Consider the following 21811-nt stretch of genomic DNA (forward strand, 5'->3'; position numbering starts at 1 on the left):
CCGGGTTCGACCCTCAGCACCACATACTAACGGGGATGTTGTGTCCGCCAAAAACTAAAAAATAAATATTGGAATTCTCTCTCTCTCTCTCTAAAAAAAAATAAATAAAAATAAAATGTCTTTATTTTATTTACTTTTATATGGTTCTGAGGATCCAACCCAGTGCCTTACAAGTGTTAAGCAAGCACTCTACCACTGAGCTACAACCCCAGCCCCTCTTTAGTCTTTTTGTATACGTGTATGTGTAGTGCTGGGGATGGAACCCAGGGCCTTATGCATCCGAGGCAAGCACTCTTCCGACTGAACTATATCCCAAGCCCTCCTTAATCTTTTAGTTTAAGAAAAAATTAACTTTCTAGTAACGTTCTAGTGTCCTTTAAGCAAATGAAAGGGAAATGGGAGAGGCAATGACCAGTACGAATTCTTCAACTGCTCAATGTTGTTCCAACCCAAAGTAGCCATTTTGGAGTAAGTCAAAAAGTTTGAATGTATAACACAACTTGTCAACACAATTAGCAAAACACCCCTCTATACCCTACACCCAGTGGAACTGAGAAGTCTTAGAAATGCCACTGGTCCCTGGAAAGGCCAGTCAGCAGCTATTGTTTTTAAGGATGTCCTTCACCTCACATGGAGAAGGAACTCTAAAATGTGCCTCAGTCACTGTCCACCTCCTGTCACCAGGACCACCAGAGTCTCTTTATCTGTAGGACGCATCTGGTTGCTCACAGCCACACACATGCAAATACGTCAGGCATGCAGCTTAAGCACAGTTCTGCATGAATCTTACATGTATTCCCCACACGAGACAGGACATTCAGATTTAATCAGGTGCTCCTGAAAAAGCCCCAGAATGAGAGATGAACCTTGGGGCAGGGAGTCGAGATCAACAGGTCAGAGGGAAGGCAGGGATTCAGTCTTACACTGCTGCACCACCTGCTAGGCCCCTTTCTTCAAGCAGCCTTCTAAAACTCCCATTTTTATGTGGATGACTGTCATCGCAATCTCTTTGCTTTCTAACCATAACGGCCCTATAAAGTTGTGTTTTCAAAATAATTTTATTCAAGAGGGTGCATCTCCTGTCTTACCAAATACCCAAAGGCATTAAATACCCAAAGACATTAAATACCCAAAGGCATTAAGGTAAATTTTTGTTTTGTGAGAAATGAGCACCAACAAACCACCATGTCTTGAACACTTGAGGACAACCTCCCACATGCACAGAAGAAAGCATAACTGAGTAAGGACTCCCTCCTTACCTGGGCAATGGCTGCTTCATTATCCGCCAATCCCAACAAAAAGATCCTCACTTTGTCGATCTTCACGGGAACCGTCCTCCCTCTCCATTCCACTTCACTCATGGTAGCTGCCTGCTTGGCTCGAGTCTGCGTGATCAATGCCTGGAAAACAGTAAATAGTTAAAAGCTTTGACAGCAAAAAAAAAGAAATCTACTGTCTCTTTCTATAATCAACATATCATACTCCTTATATAGTAGAGTACATAAAATTTTTGCTTAGATTCCTTTCTAATATCATATATAATTAGCTTATAAAAAGTCAAATATATTTTTTCCAATCTTTGACATTTCTTACTTTTTCTATGAATCTACATTGCTTGCTTAGAAAATAAATAAAATGAAATACAGTATTTAAGTAAAGAACTTTTTTGTTAAAAATGTAGACAGGGGCTGGGATTGTGGCTTAGCGGTAGAGTGCTTGCTTAGCACAGGCGGGACCCAGGTTCGATCCTCAGCACCACATAAAAATAAAGGCATTTGTGTTGTGTCCATCTACACCTAAAAAATAAATATTAAAAAAAAAAATGTAGACAGGGCTGGGGTTGTCGCTCAGTGGTAGGACACTTGCCTAGAACATGTGAGGCACTGGGTTCGATCCTGAGAACCACATAAAAATAAATAAAATAAAGTCATGTCCATCTATAACCAAAAAAAATTTTTTTTTAAATATATAGGGGGCTGGGGATATAGCTCAGTTGGTAGAGTGCTTACTTCACATGTACAAAGCCCTGGGTTCAATCCCCAGAACCAAAAAAATAGATAGATAGATAGACAGACAGATACAATTTAGGTGTGGTAGCAGCATCAACCTGTAATCCTGACTACTCCGGAGGATGAAGCAGGAGGATCACAAGTTTTTGTTTTTAATATTTGTTAGTTGTTGATGTACCTTTATTTTTTATTTATTTATATATGGTGCTAAGGATCAAACTAAGTGCCTCACACATACTAGGCAAGTGCTCTGCCACTGAGCCATAACCCCAGCCCCGGAGGATCACAAGTTTAAGGCCAGTCCAGAAACTCAGTGAGACCCTGTCTCAAAATAAAAAAGGGCTGGGGATATAGCTCAGTTGTGCAGCACCACTGGGTTCCCTACCCAGTACCACAAAAAACAAAATTAAAAAAAAAATAGATATAAACATGCATATATTAATAGCAACTATCCCTGGGGGATGGAATTATGAATTTCTTTCAAACCAAAGTTTTTCAAAAAAATGTACATACTAGATTACCTCCAGTTTTTCAGCCAGGAGACCCTCAGTGCCCCCAGACCTCAATCTCATCTGCATGAGTTCATTGATGGCTGACTGGTCCCCTGAGAGAGAATCAGAGAAAGGAGAAAATCCTTAAGGGTCTGGTCTGTTTTCTTAAGAACCACTCAGTGCAGCTCACATTTACAGAGCTCTTTCCACTCCACAAGCACATGGTAGCAAGTCCACAGTATGATCTATTCTCTGAAGATAAGGCCTTTTGCAAAGAATGAACTTAACTGGAGCAGCGAAAACACTCTGGCAGATCCATGTACCTTAACTTTAAAAATCTATCCAAATCCACAGTGTACAATATCACAAATGAACCTTAATGTAAACTATGGATTATCAGAGATTATGATGTATCAATGTAGGTTCATCAATTGTAACAAATATACCACTCTGGTGGGGGACAATGATAAGAGGGGAGGTCATGCAAGTATGGGGTGAGGGGATAAATGAAAATTTCTGTACCTTTCTCTCAATATTGCTATGAACCTAAAATTGCTCTAAAAATGTTTAAAAAAAAAAAAAAAAAAAAAAAACCTTGGCTAGAGAATTAAGCTTGCTCTTGGGGAGTTAAAGAAGGTGGCAGGATGGTAAGAGAAGCCAAGGAACTGCCTTCTGTAATGCTGAGCAGGGCCGATTTTGACATCTCAACTTTTGTCATGGATCAAAGCTCAGGCCAAGCATGGAAGCAAGGGAAGGGGTAAAAAGTTAAATAAACACTCCAGGCTCTCAAAAGAACTCCCAGCAAGTACCCTACCAATGTTAGATGCACTGCCTCATTCCCTGCTCACCAATATTGTATGCACAGTAGCGGATGTTGGGGGAGATCTCTTCCACACGTTGGTTATACAGCACAGCCTGCTCCTCTGTGAAAGCGCTGGCGAGCTTCTCATAGATAGTTCTGCAAGCAAAAAAAAAAAAAAAAAGCCAGATTTACAGCAGCATTATTTTAAGAAAATAAAGAAAAAGGTGTCTAAGACCAAAAAATGGTCCTTAGAAACTCTTTTTCCAACTGCCAGAACTAGTGTGTTCTAAGGATAAAAGAAAATAATCAACATTTCCACAGCTTGAATTTGACCTTTAATCAAAACTTCAACAGTCTTTGGACCAGAAGACTCACTTGCATTTGTTAAAAGCCTCAATGGCGGCTTTCCATTCCTGATGTTCAAAGCGCAACATTCCTGAAAGGTAAGCCGTGTAAGCCTGCAGACGAATGGAGAAAGATGAACTGCTTCAATACCAAAGAACTGGCACTTTAGCCTAACTCTGATATCAAGAGTGTGGAGGTCAATGTTGAGTGCAGTGGTTCATGCCTATACACCCAGCAACTTGGGAAGTTAAGGCAGGAGGATCTCAAGTTCAAGGTTAACCTCAGCAACTTAGCGAGGCCCTAAGCAACTTAGCGAGACCCTGCTCAAAATAAAAAATAAAAAGGGCTAGGGATGTGGCTTAGTGATTAAGAGCCCCTGGGTTCAATCCCCAGTACCAAAAAAGAAAATTGTGGGGAGGCCAAGGTGAGAGTGGTGACTCATGCCTGTAGTCCCAGCAACTCAGGAGGCAGAGGCAGGAGGATCACAAATCCAAGTCCAGCCTTGGCAATTTATCAAGATCCTGTCTCAAAATAAAAAGGGCTGGGGATATTGCTCAGTAGAGTGTTTGCCTAACAAGCCTGAGGCTCTGGGTTTTATCCCCAGTAAAACAAAACAAAACAACACGTTAAATATAACTTTACAATTTCTGTCATGTTTTTAAAAAATTTTCATTACCAAAACAACTTATTTTGTGAACTTTCCCAGGTAGAAGATGTGAGCTTTCCATCTACACAACAAAAGCACCATGACCTTTCTTCTAAAGTTAAAGCTAATTATAAAAACCTAAGAGCTTGAAAACAGAGGTATAATTTCACTTTTTATTATTTACTATTATTTTTCTTGATACTGGAGACTGAACCCAAGACCTTACACATGCTAAGCATGTCCTAACTCCAGGCCAAGTTTCAGAAAGGATTTTTCCTCTTCTATCAATTCATAAGGTAACAAACTCTCTTCTGTTTAGCTACAGATTATTTTTTTAAGGCCACATCTCTAATCTCCACAGTAAAACAACACTGGATTGTTAAGACATTAACCTGAGCCTCTAACTTGGTCTTGGCATCCACACGATTGCTCTCGCACAGGCGTTCCAATTCCTCTGCATGTTTCACGGCTTTGCGAAGGCGAGATAGCAAGTGAAACCGTTTTCGAGGTTCAGTGTTGGCTTCCTGTTTGAGCTGCATGGCATAGCTCCAGGCTCTTTCAGCATCCATCAGAACCAGAAGCAAATATCTAGACCAGAGAGAGGTGAGAAAGCTGAACAACGAAGGCCAGGACATTTAGACTTAGTACAGTCCCTGGGGCACAGCTTCCCACTTCGGGGTTCTTCTCTACTCAGAATCTCATTTCCCTCCTCCTCTCACAATATCAGCCTTGACTCCCAAATCAGCATTTACCTCAACTCAGGCTCCACCTCAGATTTCTAATCACCAGCTAGGCACATCTAATTGGAAATCCTGACCTCTCCCTCCTAAATTCTGTCAAACAGTGGTAGTCCAGGCATCTGATCTGGCTTCATCTTTGAATCAATACCTCCTTCATCCCAGTCCAGTTAGAAACTAAGTCCTCAAGAGGCAGTACTGAAGTGGTAATGAATGAAGGCTCCTGAGAACAGATTGGAATCCCAGTGCCTCCACTAGCTGTGTGACTTGAGCAAAGTACTAATTATTCTGTGTCTCACTTTCCCATGTAGTCATATACACAAGACCCTTAGACCAGAGAGCACTTCTTAAGTGCTCAATAAGCTAACTCCTTTATTACTATCCTGGGTGAATCTTTCTTCAAATTACTGTCTTAATCTTCTTTAAACTTAGAAAAACTAAGTCTCTCCAAAATAAAGAATCCTGCTATCCTAAGAGAGTCATATTTCATTACCTAATTTCTGACTCTAAATGGACCTCATGAGATCTAATCATTCAGTCCTGCACAACCCATCACTCTCTCTACACTCCAGTTTTCTGACTATGCCCTCTACACAAGACTCCTAGACTCTGCACTGTTAGAGTAGGAACTAACATCTGTCTGAGCTTTCCCTCCTTTCCCTCTTCTATATACAACAAGGCATCTAGCTTATACCAGACCACTGGCGAGCACATGGGTTTTTTTGTAAATGCCCCCACAGTACATACTTTAGGATTTGCAGGCCATGATCCCTGTCACTACTACTCTGCTGTTATAACACAAAAGTAAGCCATAAACAATAAAATGTTTTGGTATGCCTGTGTTTCAGTAAAACTTTATTTACACAAACAAGTAGCAAGAAAATGATATAGCCCTAACTGAAGTTTGAGGAACTGACGTGGAGACATTCAATACACGTTGCTTGACAGACCGATTTTTCACCAAATGTGAAGTATCAGTGTACTCAGTGTGGAAACAGACATTACTGAAGTGATTCTGTGATAATTTACACACAGTTAAATTTAAGATATATTGATTTAAGTGTTAGACATTGAAATATGCATTCTACAATCTTATCTAATAATTGATTCCTTTTTTTCCCCTGAAACAATGGGGATTGACCCAGGTCCTTACACATACTAAGCATGCACTCTACCACTAAGCCGCACCCTCAGCCCGAAAATAACTGACTGGATTCTAATGACTAACTTTAACATTTACCATCCTAACACAGTTCCTGAACAAGCTACTGAATCTCTGAGCCTCAGTTTCTTCACTTTAGAATACAGGAATAGTATAAAATGCACATCCCACAGAGCTGCTGAGTCACATGAGATAATTAAAGGGTTTGAGATAATGTCTGGCACACTGTAACTATTCAATAGATGTATTAGCAAGATGTACTGAGTGCCTTGCACTCAGCAGTCAATACCTATTATCAGTCAGAAGATCTTCAGTTACTTTTTTCCCTGTGAATTTGTGTCTATTGCCCATCTTAAAATTGAGTGTTTTCCGGAGACGTCTTTGTCTGCGGGAACAGTAGCCCCTGTAAGAAAATATAAGCAAAACTCTTTCAGCCAAGCTGGTGGTGCTTTGGATAAGATATTCTATATTAAGGTTGGAGGTTTAGGATATTCCACTTAAAGCGACTACAGATGTGACATATCAGCTGGCAATTACTGAAAAACTTAAAAACAAGTAAGGCAGTATGACTGGAACTGTAAAAACACAAAAGAGAGAGGACACAATGCCCATTCTCAGGAACCCACCCTCCAGTATAAGAGGATCATGCAGCTAAAAAGGCAACCAGGAAAACTAAGTAACTGTCAAATTCAATGAACATGTGTAATCATTCTGTTCTTATTAAAACTCTTGGCTAGAATGGATGAATGGTGGGCCTTGAAAGAATCAGTAGGATTTTGATGGCTGTAAAGGAGGAGAAGAGGCATCAGAAAGAGAATGAAGAAAGAAAGAACATGGAAAAAGAACTGCAATCATGAATAAAAATAAGAAGGCAAGCTGGAAGGTGGTGTATGCCTGTAATCCCAGTGACTTAGGAGGCTAAGCAGGAGGATTTCAAGTTCAAGGCCAGCCTCACTCAGCAACTAAGTGAGGCCCCAAGCAACTTTATGAGACCCTGTCTCAAAATAAAAAATAAAAGGACTGGGGACTGGGGATGTAGCTCAGTGGTAAAGCACCCCTGAGTTCAATTCCAGTACCCCCCCGCCAAAAAAAAGCAGCAGCCAGGGCATGGTGGCATACACCTATAATCCCAACAACCTGGGAGGATCACAAGTTTGAGGCCAGCCTCAGCAATTTAGCAAGGCCCTAAGTAAAATAAAAAAGTCCTATCAGGGCTGGGGTTGTGGCTCAAGCGGTAGAGAGCTTGCCTGGCATGCGGGTGGCCTGGGTTCGATCCTCAGCACCACATACAAAAAACAAAGATGTTGTGTCCGCCGAAAACTGAAAAATAAATATTAAAAAAGAAATTCTCTCTCTTTAAAAAAAAAAAAAAGTCCTATCACAAAATTAAAAAAATTAAAGGGCTAGGGATTAGCACAGCAGTAAAGTGACCCTGGATTCAATTGCCAATACCCAAAACAAAAACAAAAAAGAACAAAAAAAATCTTACTAGAACACAGATTATTAAAAAAAAAAAAAAAATAGGGTTGGGGATGTGGCTCAGTGGTAAAGTGCTTGCCTAGGAAGCATAAGCCCCTGGTTTTGAGCCCCAGCACCACACACACAAAATGATGATGATGATGATGATGATGATAATCTGAGTTAAATCTATGAACTGGACTTTCCCACTCAATTCCTAATGTCAGTTTAATTATTTACTCATTTACACAAACATCAAATTGAACACTTACACGTTATGGGTGGAAATATATATTGGTAAATATTTTTGGCAATATGAATGCATTTTCAAGATCCTTAAAAATGTCATACTCTGAACCTCCAGTCTGCTTCTATACCGCGCTACACTTAAGAAATAATCAAGAGGCTGGGGCTGGGGCTCAGTGGTAAAGCACTTGCTTAGGATGTGTGAGGGACTGGGGTCGATCCCCAACACCACATAAAAATAAATAAAATAAAGGTATTGTGTTCATTTATAACTGAAATATTTTTTAAAAAAAGAAATAATGAAAACACAAAACAAAGAATTATGAACAGAAATTCATGGGAACAAAAAAAAATTTTTTTTTTTGAGAGAGAGAGAGAGATTTTTAATATTTATTTTTTAGTTTTCGGTGGACACAACATCTTTATTTTATTTTTATGTGGTGCTGAGGATCGAACCCAGCGCCCCGCGCATGCCAGGCGAGCACGCTACACTTGAGCCACATCTCCAGCCCCACAAAAAAATCTTTAAACATTTATTTTTAGTTGTAGATGGACACAATACCTTCACTTTATTTTGATGTGGTACTGAGGATCGAATCCAGTGCCTCACACATGCTAGGCAAGTGCTCTATCACTGAGCTACAACTCCAGGCCTGGAACAAAACTTTTAAGCCTACAGAACTGGGTACTGAATAAATAACTAATTTGGGGGACTAAATTTTGGTATTGCTATACATTGGACTCCAATGCAACAAATAAAACAAATGTATGAAACATTTTTATAAGCATGAGAAATACAGGCTTACAATATAAGGTTCAGAAAAAAGCAGGATACAAAGTTTTATACACAATGTGACAAAACTTACAAAAATGAGTAGAAAAAGACTGAGACCAAAAATAGTATTTAGTGAACACAAATATTCAAATGTATTTCTGTATTTAAAAGATGTAAAAATCAACTAAAGAAACACGTGATAATACATTGGGAAGGAGAGGGCTTTTGCTTTGTTGTGTTTTCACGTTTTATCAAACATGGTTTGACTTCTGGACACTGGGAATATGTTTTAGTCTTTATACTTCTCTGTATTTCTTTTTTTTTTTTTAATATTTATTTTTTTGTTTTCGGTGGACACAACATCTTTATTTTATTTTTATGTGGTGCTGAGGATCAAACCCAGCGCCTCATGCATGCCAGGCGAGCACGCTACCGCTTGAGCCACGTCCCCAGCCCAATACTTCTCTGTATTTCTATTTCTAATATACAGCAAAGAAATACAGGGGCTGGGGTTGCGGCTCAGTGATAGAGAGCTCACCACCTTGCATGTGCGAGATCCTGAGTTCGATCCTCAGCACCACATAAAAAATAAATAAGTGAAATAAAGATATTGTGTCCAACTACAACTAAAAAATAAATATTAAAAAAAGAAAAAGAAATACATGAGGGGGGCTGGGGCTTTGGCTCAGGGGTAGGGCGCTTGCCTCAAAAGTGAGGCATTGGGTTCAATCCCCAGCACCATATTAAAATAAATAAATAAATAAATGGTAGAGGTATGTGCCCATCTACAACTAAAAATAATTTTTTTTTTAAAGAGAAAGTGAGAGAGAGAGAGAGAATTTTTTAATATTTATTTTTTAGTTTTCGGCAGACACAACATTGTTTGTATGTGGTGCTGAGGATCGAACCCGGGCCACACGCATGCCAGGCAAGCGCGCTACCGCTTGAGCCACATCCCCAGCCCCTAAAAATAAATTTTTAAAAAACTAAATAAATGACTTTTTCCCCCCAGTGCTGGGCAATCACAGGACCTCAAGCAAGTTAGGCAAACATTCTACCAGAGAGCTACATCCACAACCCAGAAACATACGTGGCTTTTAAGCACACAATGAACAACTGCATTCATGATGAAATAAATGCAAATAAAAACCTTTTAAAGCAATAAAAACCATTTAAAGTCCAGCATGCATGAAACCCTGAATCTAATCCTTAGTACCACACACGCACACAAAATCTAGCCACTGGAATTACGGGCATGTGCCACCACGCCTGGATTCAAAAATCTAACTTTTTAAAAAATAAAGTCTAGCTAGGTACAGTGGTACACACCTGAAATCCCAGCTACTCAGGAGGCTGAGGCAAGAGAATCACAAATTCAAGGCCAACCTGGGCAACTTAGTAAGATTCTGTCTCAAAATAAAAACAAAAAGAGAGAGGCTGGGGTTGTGGCTCAACAGTAGAGCGTTCGGCTAGCACGTGCGAGGCCCTGGGTTCAATTCACAGCACAATATATAAATAAATAAAATAAAGGTATTGTGTTCAACTACAACTAAAAAATAAATATTAAAAAAAAAGGGTTGGCAGACATGCCAGAATAATGGGAATTAAGAAGTGGGCCAGACTTCAAAGTTATGGAATTAAGATAACACACATGCAGACCTGAGGCTGGGAAGCCAGCTCAGCCTCAAAGACTATGTGGGGCTGGGGCTGGGGCTCAACAGTAGCACACTTGCCTGGCATGTGTGAGACACTGGATTCGATTCTCAGCACTGCATATAAATAAATAAGATAAAGGTCTTTCAACAACTAAAAAAATATTTAAAAGACTATGAGGTCAAAAAAAAAAGGCTATGAGGTCAACAGAGCTATCAAGAAGCCAGAGATATGAAAAAGAAAATAATTTAAAAGCAAAACTCTGGTGCACAGGGGAACTTTTTGAGATGATGAAATCACTCTATATATCTCAATTTGTAGTGACCACCTAACTACATACACCTGTCAAAACTCAAACTGTATACCTACTATATATAAACAATAGTTAAATAAAACTGACTTTATAAAAAAAATAAATAAGGATGTGTCAAAGGTCACAGTAGCCACCAGAAAGGTTATACTATGGGTCAATTTAAGCATCAAAATTAAACAGATTACACGTCAAAATAAAATAGGATACTATGAGTACATACAGATACAAATTAATACATTGTAACCTTAAGAATAGTATATTTAGAACCCTCCACAGCAGGCCTATAATCCCAGAGGCTCTGTAATCCAGCAGCTCAGAAGGCTGAAGCAGGAGGTTCTTGAGTTCAAAACCAGCCTCAGCAAACAAAAGGAAGGCGCTGAGTGAATCAATTCAGTGAGACCCTGTCTCTAATAAAATACAAAACAGGGCAGGGATGTGGGTCAGTGGTTGAGTGCCCTGAGTTCAATCCGTAGAACCAAAAAAATAACCCAAAGAATAGGATATTTAGGGCTGGGGTTGTGGCTCAGTGGTAGAGCACTCGCCTAGCTCCTGAGAGGCCCTGGGTTCCATCCTCAGCACCACATCAAAGTAAATAAATAAAATAAAGATATTGTGTCCATCTACAACAAAAAAATAAATATTTTTAAAAAGAATACAATATTTACACAGTTTCAAAATATCTCCTCATAAAATACTTCCTAATTACAAAAGGAAAATGGGTAACTTTCCAGTGGAGAAGCCTGCCCCAACCCACCCTTATCAAATGAAACTGGACAAACTGAAATCATGTGCCTCTGGATGGGCAGGATAGGAACTCAACATCACTTCTGTGATATTCTTGCCAAAGACATATAAGGTAAATCTCATCATAAAGAGACATCAAATAAACCCAGCTGAGTAACGTTCCACAAAATAACTGGCCTGTCATCTTGTTCAAAGTCAAGATCTTGCCAGGTGCAGTGGTGCATGCCTGCAATCCCAGCAATTCAGGAGGCTGAGGCAGTAGGATTGCAAGTTCAAGGCCAGCCTCAGCAACTCAGCAAGACCCTAAGAAACTCAGCAAAATAAATAATAATAATAAAATAACAATAAAAGGATTGGGGATGTAAATCAGTGGCTAAGTACCCCTGGGTTCGATACTGGGTAACAACAACAACAAAAAAAGAGTCAAGACCATGAAAAGACTGAGGATCTGAGCTAGAGTTAAGATTAAAGAGAACATGACCACTATATACAATGCACAATTCTGAAGTGGATCCTTTAGCTATAAAGGAAACTACTGGAACAACTAGGGAATCCTGAATGGGATTTGAAGATGAGAAGATAGTAATTTAGGGGCTGGGGATGTGGCTCGGGCGGTGGCGCGCTCGCCTGGCATGCGTGCGGCCCGGGTTCGATCCTCAGCACCACATACAAAACAAAGATGTTGTGTCCGCCGAAAACTAAAAAATAAATATTAAAATTCTCTCTCTCTCTCTCTCTCTCTCTCTCTCTTTAAAAAAAAAAAAAAAAGATAGTAATTTATCATCAGTTCCCTGATTTTGATTGCTCTGCAGCCGTTATATGGTAAAATGTCCTTCTTTGTTAAAAATGTACAGTATTCAGAGGTAACTGACAACACAAATGCAATTTACTTTCAGTGATTCTGAAAAGGCCTGTTATTTGCAGGGTAATTACAACTTTTCTACAAGTCTCAGTGTTTAAAAAAAATACATTTTAAAGAAATTAGGATAAACAATAAAGACTATTTTTACATTATTCTCAATACTGTATGAGATGATAGTAAGAAATTAAGGTTAATTCAGTTAGGTGGGATAACGGTATTTTTGGTTATTTTTTTCAAAAGCTTTATTTGGCTGGTTATGGTGGCAAATGCCTGTAATCCAAGCTACTCAGGAAGCTAAGGCAGAAAGACTGAAAGTTTGAGGCAAGTTTGAGGCAACCTTGTAAGATCCTGCCTCAAATTAGATTTTTAAAAAAGAAGCCAGGTGCAATGCAGCCTGTAATCCCAACAACTCAGGAGGCTGAGGCAGAAGGATCACAAGTTCAAGGACAGCCTAAGCTATTTAGCAAGACAGACTCTGTCTCAAAAAATAAAAAAGGGCAAAAGATGTAGCTGTGTGGTAGAGCACCCCTGGATTTAATTCCCAGTACCATATAAAACATACATACAAAAAAAAAAAAAAAAAAAAATCTTAAAAAGGGCTGGGGCCAGGTGTAATGGTGCACACCTATAAACCCAGAAGCTCCGGAGGCTGAGGCTGAGGCAAGAGGATTGCAAGTTCAAGGTTAGCCTGGGAAATTTAGTGAGTCCCTGTCTCAAAATAACAAATAAAAAGGGCTGGGGGTATAGCTTTACCAGTGGCATTCATTACCTGAGATCAATCCCCAGTACTAAAAGAAGAAGTATGGTACTATGTGATGCTATGCACACATATTTTTTAAAAAAAGCAAACCTAATCTAAGGTCATGATAGTGGTGACCCATGGAAAGAGTTTGTGATTTGAAGGGACAAAAGAGGATTTCTGGGATATTGATAATGTTTTATCTGATAACCTGGATGCTAGTTATATACTTTAAGATGCAGGATCTATATACTTTTCTGTTTATAAATTATACTAAATAACCGGCATGGTGGTTCACATCTATAATCCTAGTGGCTAAGGAGGCTCAGATACGAGGATTGAAAGTTCAAAGCCATCCCAGCAACAGCAAGGTGCTAAGCAACTCAGTGGGACCCTGTCTCGAAATAAAATATAAACAAAGCTGGGATGTGGCTCAGTGGTCAAGTGCCCCTGAGTTCAATCCCTGGTATCCACCCCCAAAAATTATACTTAAATAAAATTTAAAGATCCTTCAAAAGTAGATGAAACAGGGGGCTGGGGATGTGGCTCAAGCGGTAGCGCGCTCGCCTGCCATGCGTGCGGCCCGGGTTCGATCCTCAGCACCACATACAAAGATGTTATGTCTGCCAATAACTAAAAAAATAAATATTAAAAATTCTCAAAAAAAAAAAAAAAAGTAGATGAAACAGGACAGAAAGTTGATCATTGCGATGAAGAGACAGATTCATAGGGTTCAAAGGACTATTAGCTCTACATGTGTTTGGAAATTTCCTTAATAATAAAAAATAAATAAATAAAGAGTTCCCTGCTTAAGACTCTCTAATGGCTTCCTGCAACACCTACATTAATATTTGAACTCATTATTCCAGCCCTGTCAATTTCTCCCACTTCATCTCACACCATCTTGCTCACTCTGCCCAGTCCTGTTCACCCATCACCAAATGGCTGACTCCTCAGCCTTCAGGTTCCTGTTAAATGCTTCATCTCAGAAAGGCCTTTTGTCTGACCCAGGCACAATGACACAAGCTGGTAATCCTAGCGACTCAGGAGGCTAAGGCAGGTGGACAAGTTCAAAGCCAGCCTCAGCAAAAAGCAAGGCCCTAAGCAACTTAGCAAAACCCTGGGGGGATGTGGCTTGTGATAACACGTCCCTGGTCAGGCCTTTCCTGACCCACCCCCAGTCTAATACCCCTTCATAAGAGTTCCTTTCTTTAATTTTCACCATAGTCTGACAATTGTGTTTGTGTAATTTGTTTTGCTTATAAATTTCCCAAGAGGAAGAACTTTGCCTCTGTTATTTAGTACTCTCTGGTGCCTAGAACAGTGTTGCGCTTTTGATAGGTGCTCACTAAATGTTTTTGAATGAATGAGTAGATGAACAAGAATCTAAGATGTATTCAATCACCAGAACCAAGAAAGAAAAAGAAAATGAGATATTGAGTGTTTTCATTTTAAACATTAAGGGGAATTTCTATGACATAACAAACTTCAAGTTGAATTTAATTTGACTTAAAAAAATGACTGTGTAATATTCATTATTTGAAAGCAGAGATACCTATTTCTAGATTGCAGGTATTATGAGGTTTGACTTCCTTATATTAAAAAGTACTGCTAGGGCTGGGGTTGTGGCTCAGTGGTAGAGTGCTCGCAAACATACGCAAGGCCCTGGGTTTTGATCCTCAGCACCACATAAAAATAAATTAATTAACTAAAGATATTGTGCCCAACTACAACTACAAAACAAATATTTTTAAAAAATTAAAAATTTAAAAAAATAAAAAGTACAGCTAAACACTGAATTTACCCAAAATTAGATAGAGGTATATGGTTAAGATAAAAAATGATTACTATAACTACCTGTTATTTTTCAGAAGCCTTCAAATGTATCTGAAAAATTGTGAGGCAAAATGAATAAAAATGATGTTGGCTCCTTTTATTCATTATAAAATCTTTTTTTTTTTTTTTGGTACTGGGGATTGAATCCAGGAGCATTTAACCCTAAGTCACATTCCCAGCCCTTTTTCATATTTTATTTAGAGACAAGGTCTCATTGAGTTACTTAGGGCCTCACTAAGTTGCTGAGGCTGGCTTTGAACTTGCAATCCTCCTGCCTCAGCCTCTGAGCCGCTGGGATTACAGGCATGCACCACAGTGCTCAGCTTATTATAAAATTTTAAATTTTGTGGGTATACTTTCTGATATAGCAGATTTAGTGGCATGCAATATACTGATATTAACAAAAGCAAACCAAGTTTAAAAATCCCACAATGATCTCCCCATATCTTATACACGATACTAACCTGTACCTCTGAAAATCTCCATGTCGTAAACCATGCTGCTGCTGGGATTCCTTAATAATCTGAAGAACTAGAGTCAAGATTAAGGAAAAGCTTATAATGGCAAGAATCCAAATAAATCAAAGCCCATACCACTCTGTGTGTCAAACAACAGCACATTAAGTATTTGTGAAATTCTTGGTACATTAACTAGTGAAATATTCTGTAACAAATTTTAAACAACTGACTTGTCATAGAATAGGGTTAAGTTTGCAGAAAAGTTGATTGTCTGAACTGTTACAATTTTCAAACTAAAAAAGGAAGGCATTACTAGCCACTGGGGATTGCCAAAACCCAATAGCTTAAATAAATTGCTGGATTCTAAATGCTAACTATAACTGAGGTGGTTCCCACTGATTTATACCTAAACACCACATTTTATTCATTCAAACATATCTAGGTTGTAAATGACATGTACTTCTATTTGCCTCAACATCTACCAAATATAACTTTCCTTAACAGCTGAGATGCTTCCAGAGCCTATGTTTAGCTCGTTAACAAAGCTAGACCATAGAGTCCATAAAAACATTAAAGTTTTTCTTGTAAAAGAAGAATCCCTAACCAAACTCTCCTTTTAAAGTTTTGTTTGTCTTGCAGTACGGGGGACTTAACCAAGAGTGCTCTACCACTGAACTATATCCCCAGCTCTTTTTATTTTTAAGTCAGGGTCTGCTAAGATACCCTTGAATTTGTAATCCTCCTACCTCAGACTCCTGGGTTGTTGGGATTAAAGGCATGTACCAGCAAGTCCAACTGGAAATCTTTAAATATTTAAGATGTACCAAACTTTAGGAAGCCCAAAGATCTTTATGTACAATTTTAGTTTTCTTTTAACTTTCCCTCAACCCCTCTCCATTATTCATTCATTAAATAATAATAAAATAATTAATTGTTTTTTAGTTATTATTTTTAAGTAGTGATTCTTTCAATAATTAACAAGGGTCAATGAGTCAGACAAGGTGGTACACACCTATAATCCCAGCAACTCAGGAGGCAGGAGAATGGTAAGTTGGAGACTAGTCTGGACAACTTACCAATTTGAAATAAAATTTAAAAGAAAGAAGGGCTGGAGATGTAGCTCAATAATAGATTGCTTGCCTAGTACACCTAGACCCTGGATCCAGTTCCCAGTAGGGAGAAAAGGTGATAATGACATATGGAGCCCATAGTATGATCAGAGCATTCTAACATCCATCTGGAACAATACCACCAAATCCAAACTCCTGAAAACAACCACATTAAGATATTAAGCTGAATGTGTTATTTCAGAAATTTGCCCACATTTTCTTTGCTATTCATTTCAAAATGTCAACTGGGGGATGTAGCTCAGTAGTGGAGTGCTTGCCTAGATTGTGTGAGGACCTGAGTTCAAACTCCAGCACCACACATTGACATATACAATAATGAAAACTACAAATCCAGCTCTTCTGAAGACTCCCAACAAGATTAAAATGCCTATGGACTTATGAGAAAACTACACAAATGATTAACAAGCTATGATAATTTACATTCAAAACGGGCCAGAAGCTTTTCCTCAGCTGTCAATCTTTACCTCCACTTCCAAAGCATCAAGCTTGGAAACCAGCAGTTTGTGACAGCTGTCAGACAAGAGCATTAAGTTCAAACGTCAGTTTCCTCTGCCCAGTTCAGTGGCTCAAGGTAAGAAGGCAAGAGCACAGCAGCGTGGCCACAAGCATCAAACCTGGGATTTGCCCTCCAAATGGACAACTGCGGGCCAGCAAGAGAATCCTGCCCAATATCTATGTGCCACCTGGAAGGAAAGGATATCCCCCGACCTGGAAGGCAAAGGGGATGCGAAGAAAGACTGGTCGAGAAAAAGACCCTGAACCTTTAAGGGTCAAAAAGTAGGAGCAACCGAAATCACAACCCCCAGCCTCTCGGGCCCAAGACGTGCCAGGACCTGCTGCCTCTCCCGCCCCCAGCCCAACAGATCGACACGTAGTCATTACGAGTTAGGCCATTATTCTAGGATACTCTCCAAACTCAGGCTATCCCCGAACTCCTTGTTTGCCTTCGATCCAGCTGAAGGGCGTTCGTTTTCTTTATTTTCCTCTCCTCCGGCACCGCGTCCACCGCTGCTACCGGTGTTACCACCACCGCCGCCGCCGCTGCCACCCGGGACTTGCTTCTCAGCCGCCATCTTGCCCCTGCGCCGCAGAGCAGGACGGGATAGGGGAGGCGAGACGACCCAGCGGGAGAGAGCGGCACCTGGCCGGTCGGGCTGATGGGATTGGGGCGGACTCCGCCGCGGACGCCCCTTCGTGCGCTTGTTGGGGCGCGCCTGCGCGTAGTTGGGCTTTCTCGGGCTCGTGAGTCGTGGCGGGAGAGGTTGGAGGTTCGCAACCTCTGCGGCACCTTGGCAGCTGAGGTTTTTTTCCAGGGCAGTCCCACCTCTGGTCCACCAGGGATGGGAAGAACGTCGATGGATGACCACTTCCTGCATTTCTGCAAGGGGGATTGGACTCCACGTCCCGCACATCAGAAAGCGCGGAACTAAGAATTTTTGATTCCGAGCGCTCTGCCTAAATGGGAATTTAGGAGATAGGGGTTCCTTGTTCCGAAGCAACCCGATAGTAAGGGACCGCCTCTGGGCTTTTCTCCGGGGCGAACGGTGAGAGCAATGGCTGGAGGAAGGTCGCGCACTCAGCAGTCTGTGCCCCGATGGGGACTTTCTCAGGCGGCTTGGACCTGTGGCATTCTCTGGATTGTGGGGCGATGAATCCAGGGACCGAGTGTTGAGACGTGGGAGGATAAGAATCTGCTCTACAGTAGGGCACTGCAGTTTCTGGAGTCTAAATCTGCAGACTCCCATCCCTGCTGCATCATTTCTGCTTGGGAAATATTAGGCAAGTGATTTAATCTCCCTCTAAATTGATGAAAGGAGGATAATCCATTAAAACGGATGTTTTAAAAATTAAAATGGCCAGATGCGGTGGTGCCTCCTGGTAGCCCCAGTTAATTCGGAGGCTGAGGCAGGTGTGTTGCTTGAGCTCAGAAGTTAGAGGCCAGCTTGGGTAGTAAAGTGAGACCCTGTCTCAAATAAATAAATAAATAAATAAAATTGACACTGGATGTGGTGGCATACACCTGTAATCCTAGCAACTTTGGAGGCTGAGACAGGAGGATTGCAAGTTCGAGACCAGCCTCAGCAACTCAGCGAGACCCTGTCTCAAAAAAGAATGTAGCTCAGTGGTAAAGCCCCAGAGGGTTCAATCCCCAGCATCCCTAAATAAATAAATAAGTTAAATTGACTTTTCAAAGTAAGCCTCTTCTCTGCCATGTGCACTGGTGCACACCTGTAATCCCAGAAACTGGGGGAGGCTGAGGCAGAAGGATAGGAAATTTAAGGCCAATTTAGGCAATTTAGTGAGACCCTAAATTGTGTATTTAACCACAATAAAATAAAAAATAAAAAGGTCTGAGGATGGAGCTCAGTGCTAAAACACCCCTTGGTTCAATCCCCAGCACCAACAATAATGATAAAAACTAATAGAATGGTACAGCCACTGTGAAATACAGTGTTGAGGCTCTGCACGAGTTAAAAGTAGAATTGCCATATGCTCTGGCAAGTCCACTCTGGGTATACATTCCAAAGGATTGATAGCAGGTTCCAGATGAGATATTTATACATCCACGTTCATAGCAGCACTATTCACAGTAGACACAAGATGGAAACAATCCATTATCCTTTGAAGGATAACATATGGTGTATCCATACAATGGAATATTACTCAATCTTAAAAAGGAGTAAAATTCTGATATATGCTACAATATAGATGAACCTTAAGAATAGTATACTAAGTTAGCCTGTCACAAAAGAATCCCATTTATCAGAGGTACCTAGAATAGGAAAATTCTTAGACACAGTAGGATAATGGGGTTTTTTTTGTGTGTCTGGGGAGGGAAAGAAATGGGGTGTTGTGTAGTGAGTTTCAGTTCTGCAAAAATGAACTGAGTTCTGGAGATTGGCTGAAACAATGTGAACATACTACTGAACTATACACTTAAAAATGGTAAAGTGAGCCAGGTGCAGTAGCCCACACCTGTAATCCCAGTGACTGGGGAGACTGAGGTAGGAGGATTGTAAGTTTGAGGCCATTCTCAGCAACTTAGCCAGACCCTCAGCATTTTAGTGAAACCCTGTCATAATATAAAAAATAAAAAGGACTGGGGATGTGGCTCAGTGGCAGAGTGCCCCTCGGTTTAATCCCCAGTGCCAATAAAAAGGTTAAAGTATTAAATTTATGTAAAGTGTATTTAACCACAATTAAAAATATTTTTTAAATATTTATTTTTTAATTGTAGGTGGACACATAATATATTTATTTCATTTTTATGTGGTGCTGAGGATTGAACCCAGTGCCTCATGCATGCTAGGTGAGCACTCTACCACTAAGCCACAACCCCAGCTCTAAAAATATTTCTTTTAGGATTGGGGATATTGCTCAGTGGTAGAGCATTTGCTTAGCATGTTCAAGGCCCCAGCACCACAAAAATAACAATAAATTGTTTGATTTTAAAAATAAGTGGCTAGCTGGATGCAGTGGCACATGCCTGTGATCCCAGCAGATGGGGAGGTGGAGGCAAGAGGACTGGGAGTTCAATGCCCGCCTCAGCAACTTAGGGAGGCCCTAAGCAACTCAGCAAGACCCTGTGTCTAAAATATTTTAAAAAGGCCTGGGCGGGCTGGGGTTGTGGCTCAGCAGTAGAGCGCTCACCTAGCACAGCCCTGGGTTCAATTCTCAGCACCACATAAAAATAAATAAAATAAAGGTATTGTGTCCAACTACAACTAAAAAATAAATATTTTAAAAGGGGGGGAGCTGGGGATGTGGGTCAGTGGTTGAGCATCTCTGGGTTCAAACCCTGGTACCAATAAATTAATTAATTAAAATGGCTAAATGCCTATCAGCAAATAAATGGAAAATAGAATGTGCTAAAATCATGCCATGGAATATTATTTGGCCATAGAAAGGAAAGAAGTACTGATGGTGCTATAACATAGATGAACCTTGAAAACATTATTCTAAGTGAAAGAAGCAAGGCACAAAAGGCCACATATTGCATGGTCTGTTTGTATGAAACACCAGGAATAGGCAATGTTTTAGAGACAGAAAGTAGATTAGTGGTGACCTAGGCCTGGGGAAGGGGGATGGAAAAGGGAAAGTGAGGCCCACTGGTAAAGGGCAGGGACTTCTTTTGGTGGGGAGGAATGATTGTAGCGCTTGTTGCACAACTCTGAACCAAATAAATCCTTTAAATGGGAAAATGGTATGATGTGAATTTTATTTCAATAAAGCTGTTACAAAAAAAAAGGTTATACGCCAGGAACAGTGATTTGTGCCTGGAATTCCAGCAACTGGAAAGCTGAGGCAGGAGAATTGAAAGTTCAAGACCAATCTGGGCAACTTTAGTCAGCCCTGATTCAAAATAAAAAATAAAATGGGCTGGGAATGTAGTTCAGTGGGAGGGTACTCCTGGGGTCAATGCCCAGGACCACAAAAACAAAACAAGAACAAAGCTCAGATTATGTTAGTCCTCTAGTAAAAATCCTGCACTGCCTCCTCATTTTACTAGACTGAAGGCCACAATCCTACCAGGCATGGTGGTGCAGTCTGTAGTGCAGGGACTCCAGAGGCTGAGGCAGAAGGATGGTAAGTGCCAGACCAGCTTTAGCAGCTTAGCAAGGCCCTAAAGAAGTTTACCAAGACTCTCTCTCAAAATAAAAAACAAAAAAAAAAGGCTGGAGATGTGGCCCAGTAGTTACATACCCCTAGGTTCAATTCCTGGTACAGGGAAAAAAAAAAAAAACACCAACTTCTTACAGTAGGAAAAAATCCTTCTTTTACCATGGTAGTGTTCACCTATAATCTCAGCTGCTCAGGGGGCTGAGGCAGGAGGATTGCTAATTCCAAACCAGCCTGGGCAATTCATCAAGACCCCTTCTCAAAAAATAAAAGGGGGGCTGGGGATGTGGCTCAAGTGGTAGCGTGCTCGCCTAGCATGCGTGAGGCACTGGGTTCGATTCTCAGCACCACATTAAAAAAAAATAATAAAGATACTGTGTCCACCTAAACTAAAAAATAATTTAGAATAAATAAATAAATAAAAAGGGATGAGGATGTGGCTCAGTGGTAAAGCACCTCTGGGTTCAATAGTTAGTACCAAGGGGGGAAAATTCCTCCTCTTACTTCTTCTGCCAATTTCCTTTACCAGAATCCTTGCCTTAGGGACACAGGCACTCTCCTGCCTCAGCAACTTTTCACTGGTTTTCCCTTCTATGTGTAATACTCTTCCCCCAGGTGTCTGCTTGGCTAGCTCCCTCACCTCCTCATCTTTCTGTTGAATGAGTAAGCAGACTGGCAGAGTGAGACTAAGATCTCCCTACTAAGAAAAATCCCTAGCTGATTTCCTGAGAGTCTGAGATCATTGGGGGAAAGGAAAAAGAATATTCTTGGCTAGGACCCAAGAA

At 40.5% G+C, this 21811-nt stretch overlaps 1 protein-coding gene across 1 annotated transcript in view; it reads right to left on the reverse strand.

The window, feature by feature from the left end:
* The window catches only part of Srp68 (signal recognition particle 68), a 36761-nt gene extending 19268 nt beyond the window's left edge, over nt 1–17493 (reverse strand). Inside the window, exons 1-8 of the mRNA XM_027955723.2 lie at nt 17314–17493; nt 15283–15349; nt 6482–6595; nt 4686–4881; nt 3678–3760; nt 3349–3458; nt 2531–2613; nt 1260–1400 (exon numbers count right to left, since the gene is read on the reverse strand). Of these exons, the coding sequence (XP_027811524.2) occupies nt 1260–1400; nt 2531–2613; nt 3349–3458; nt 3678–3760; nt 4686–4881; nt 6482–6595; nt 15283–15349; nt 17314–17479 (960 nt within the window). The 5' untranslated portion in view covers nt 17480–17493. The remainder of the gene's footprint in view (nt 1–1259; nt 1401–2530; nt 2614–3348; nt 3459–3677; nt 3761–4685; nt 4882–6481; nt 6596–15282; nt 15350–17313) is intronic.
* Nucleotides 17494–21811: the final 4318 nt, after the last annotated feature.

Source organism: Marmota flaviventris, chromosome 17, assembly GCF_047511675.1.
Source record: "Marmota flaviventris isolate mMarFla1 chromosome 17, mMarFla1.hap1, whole genome shotgun sequence".
NCBI classification, from domain to species: domain Eukaryota; kingdom Metazoa; phylum Chordata; class Mammalia; order Rodentia; family Sciuridae; genus Marmota; species Marmota flaviventris.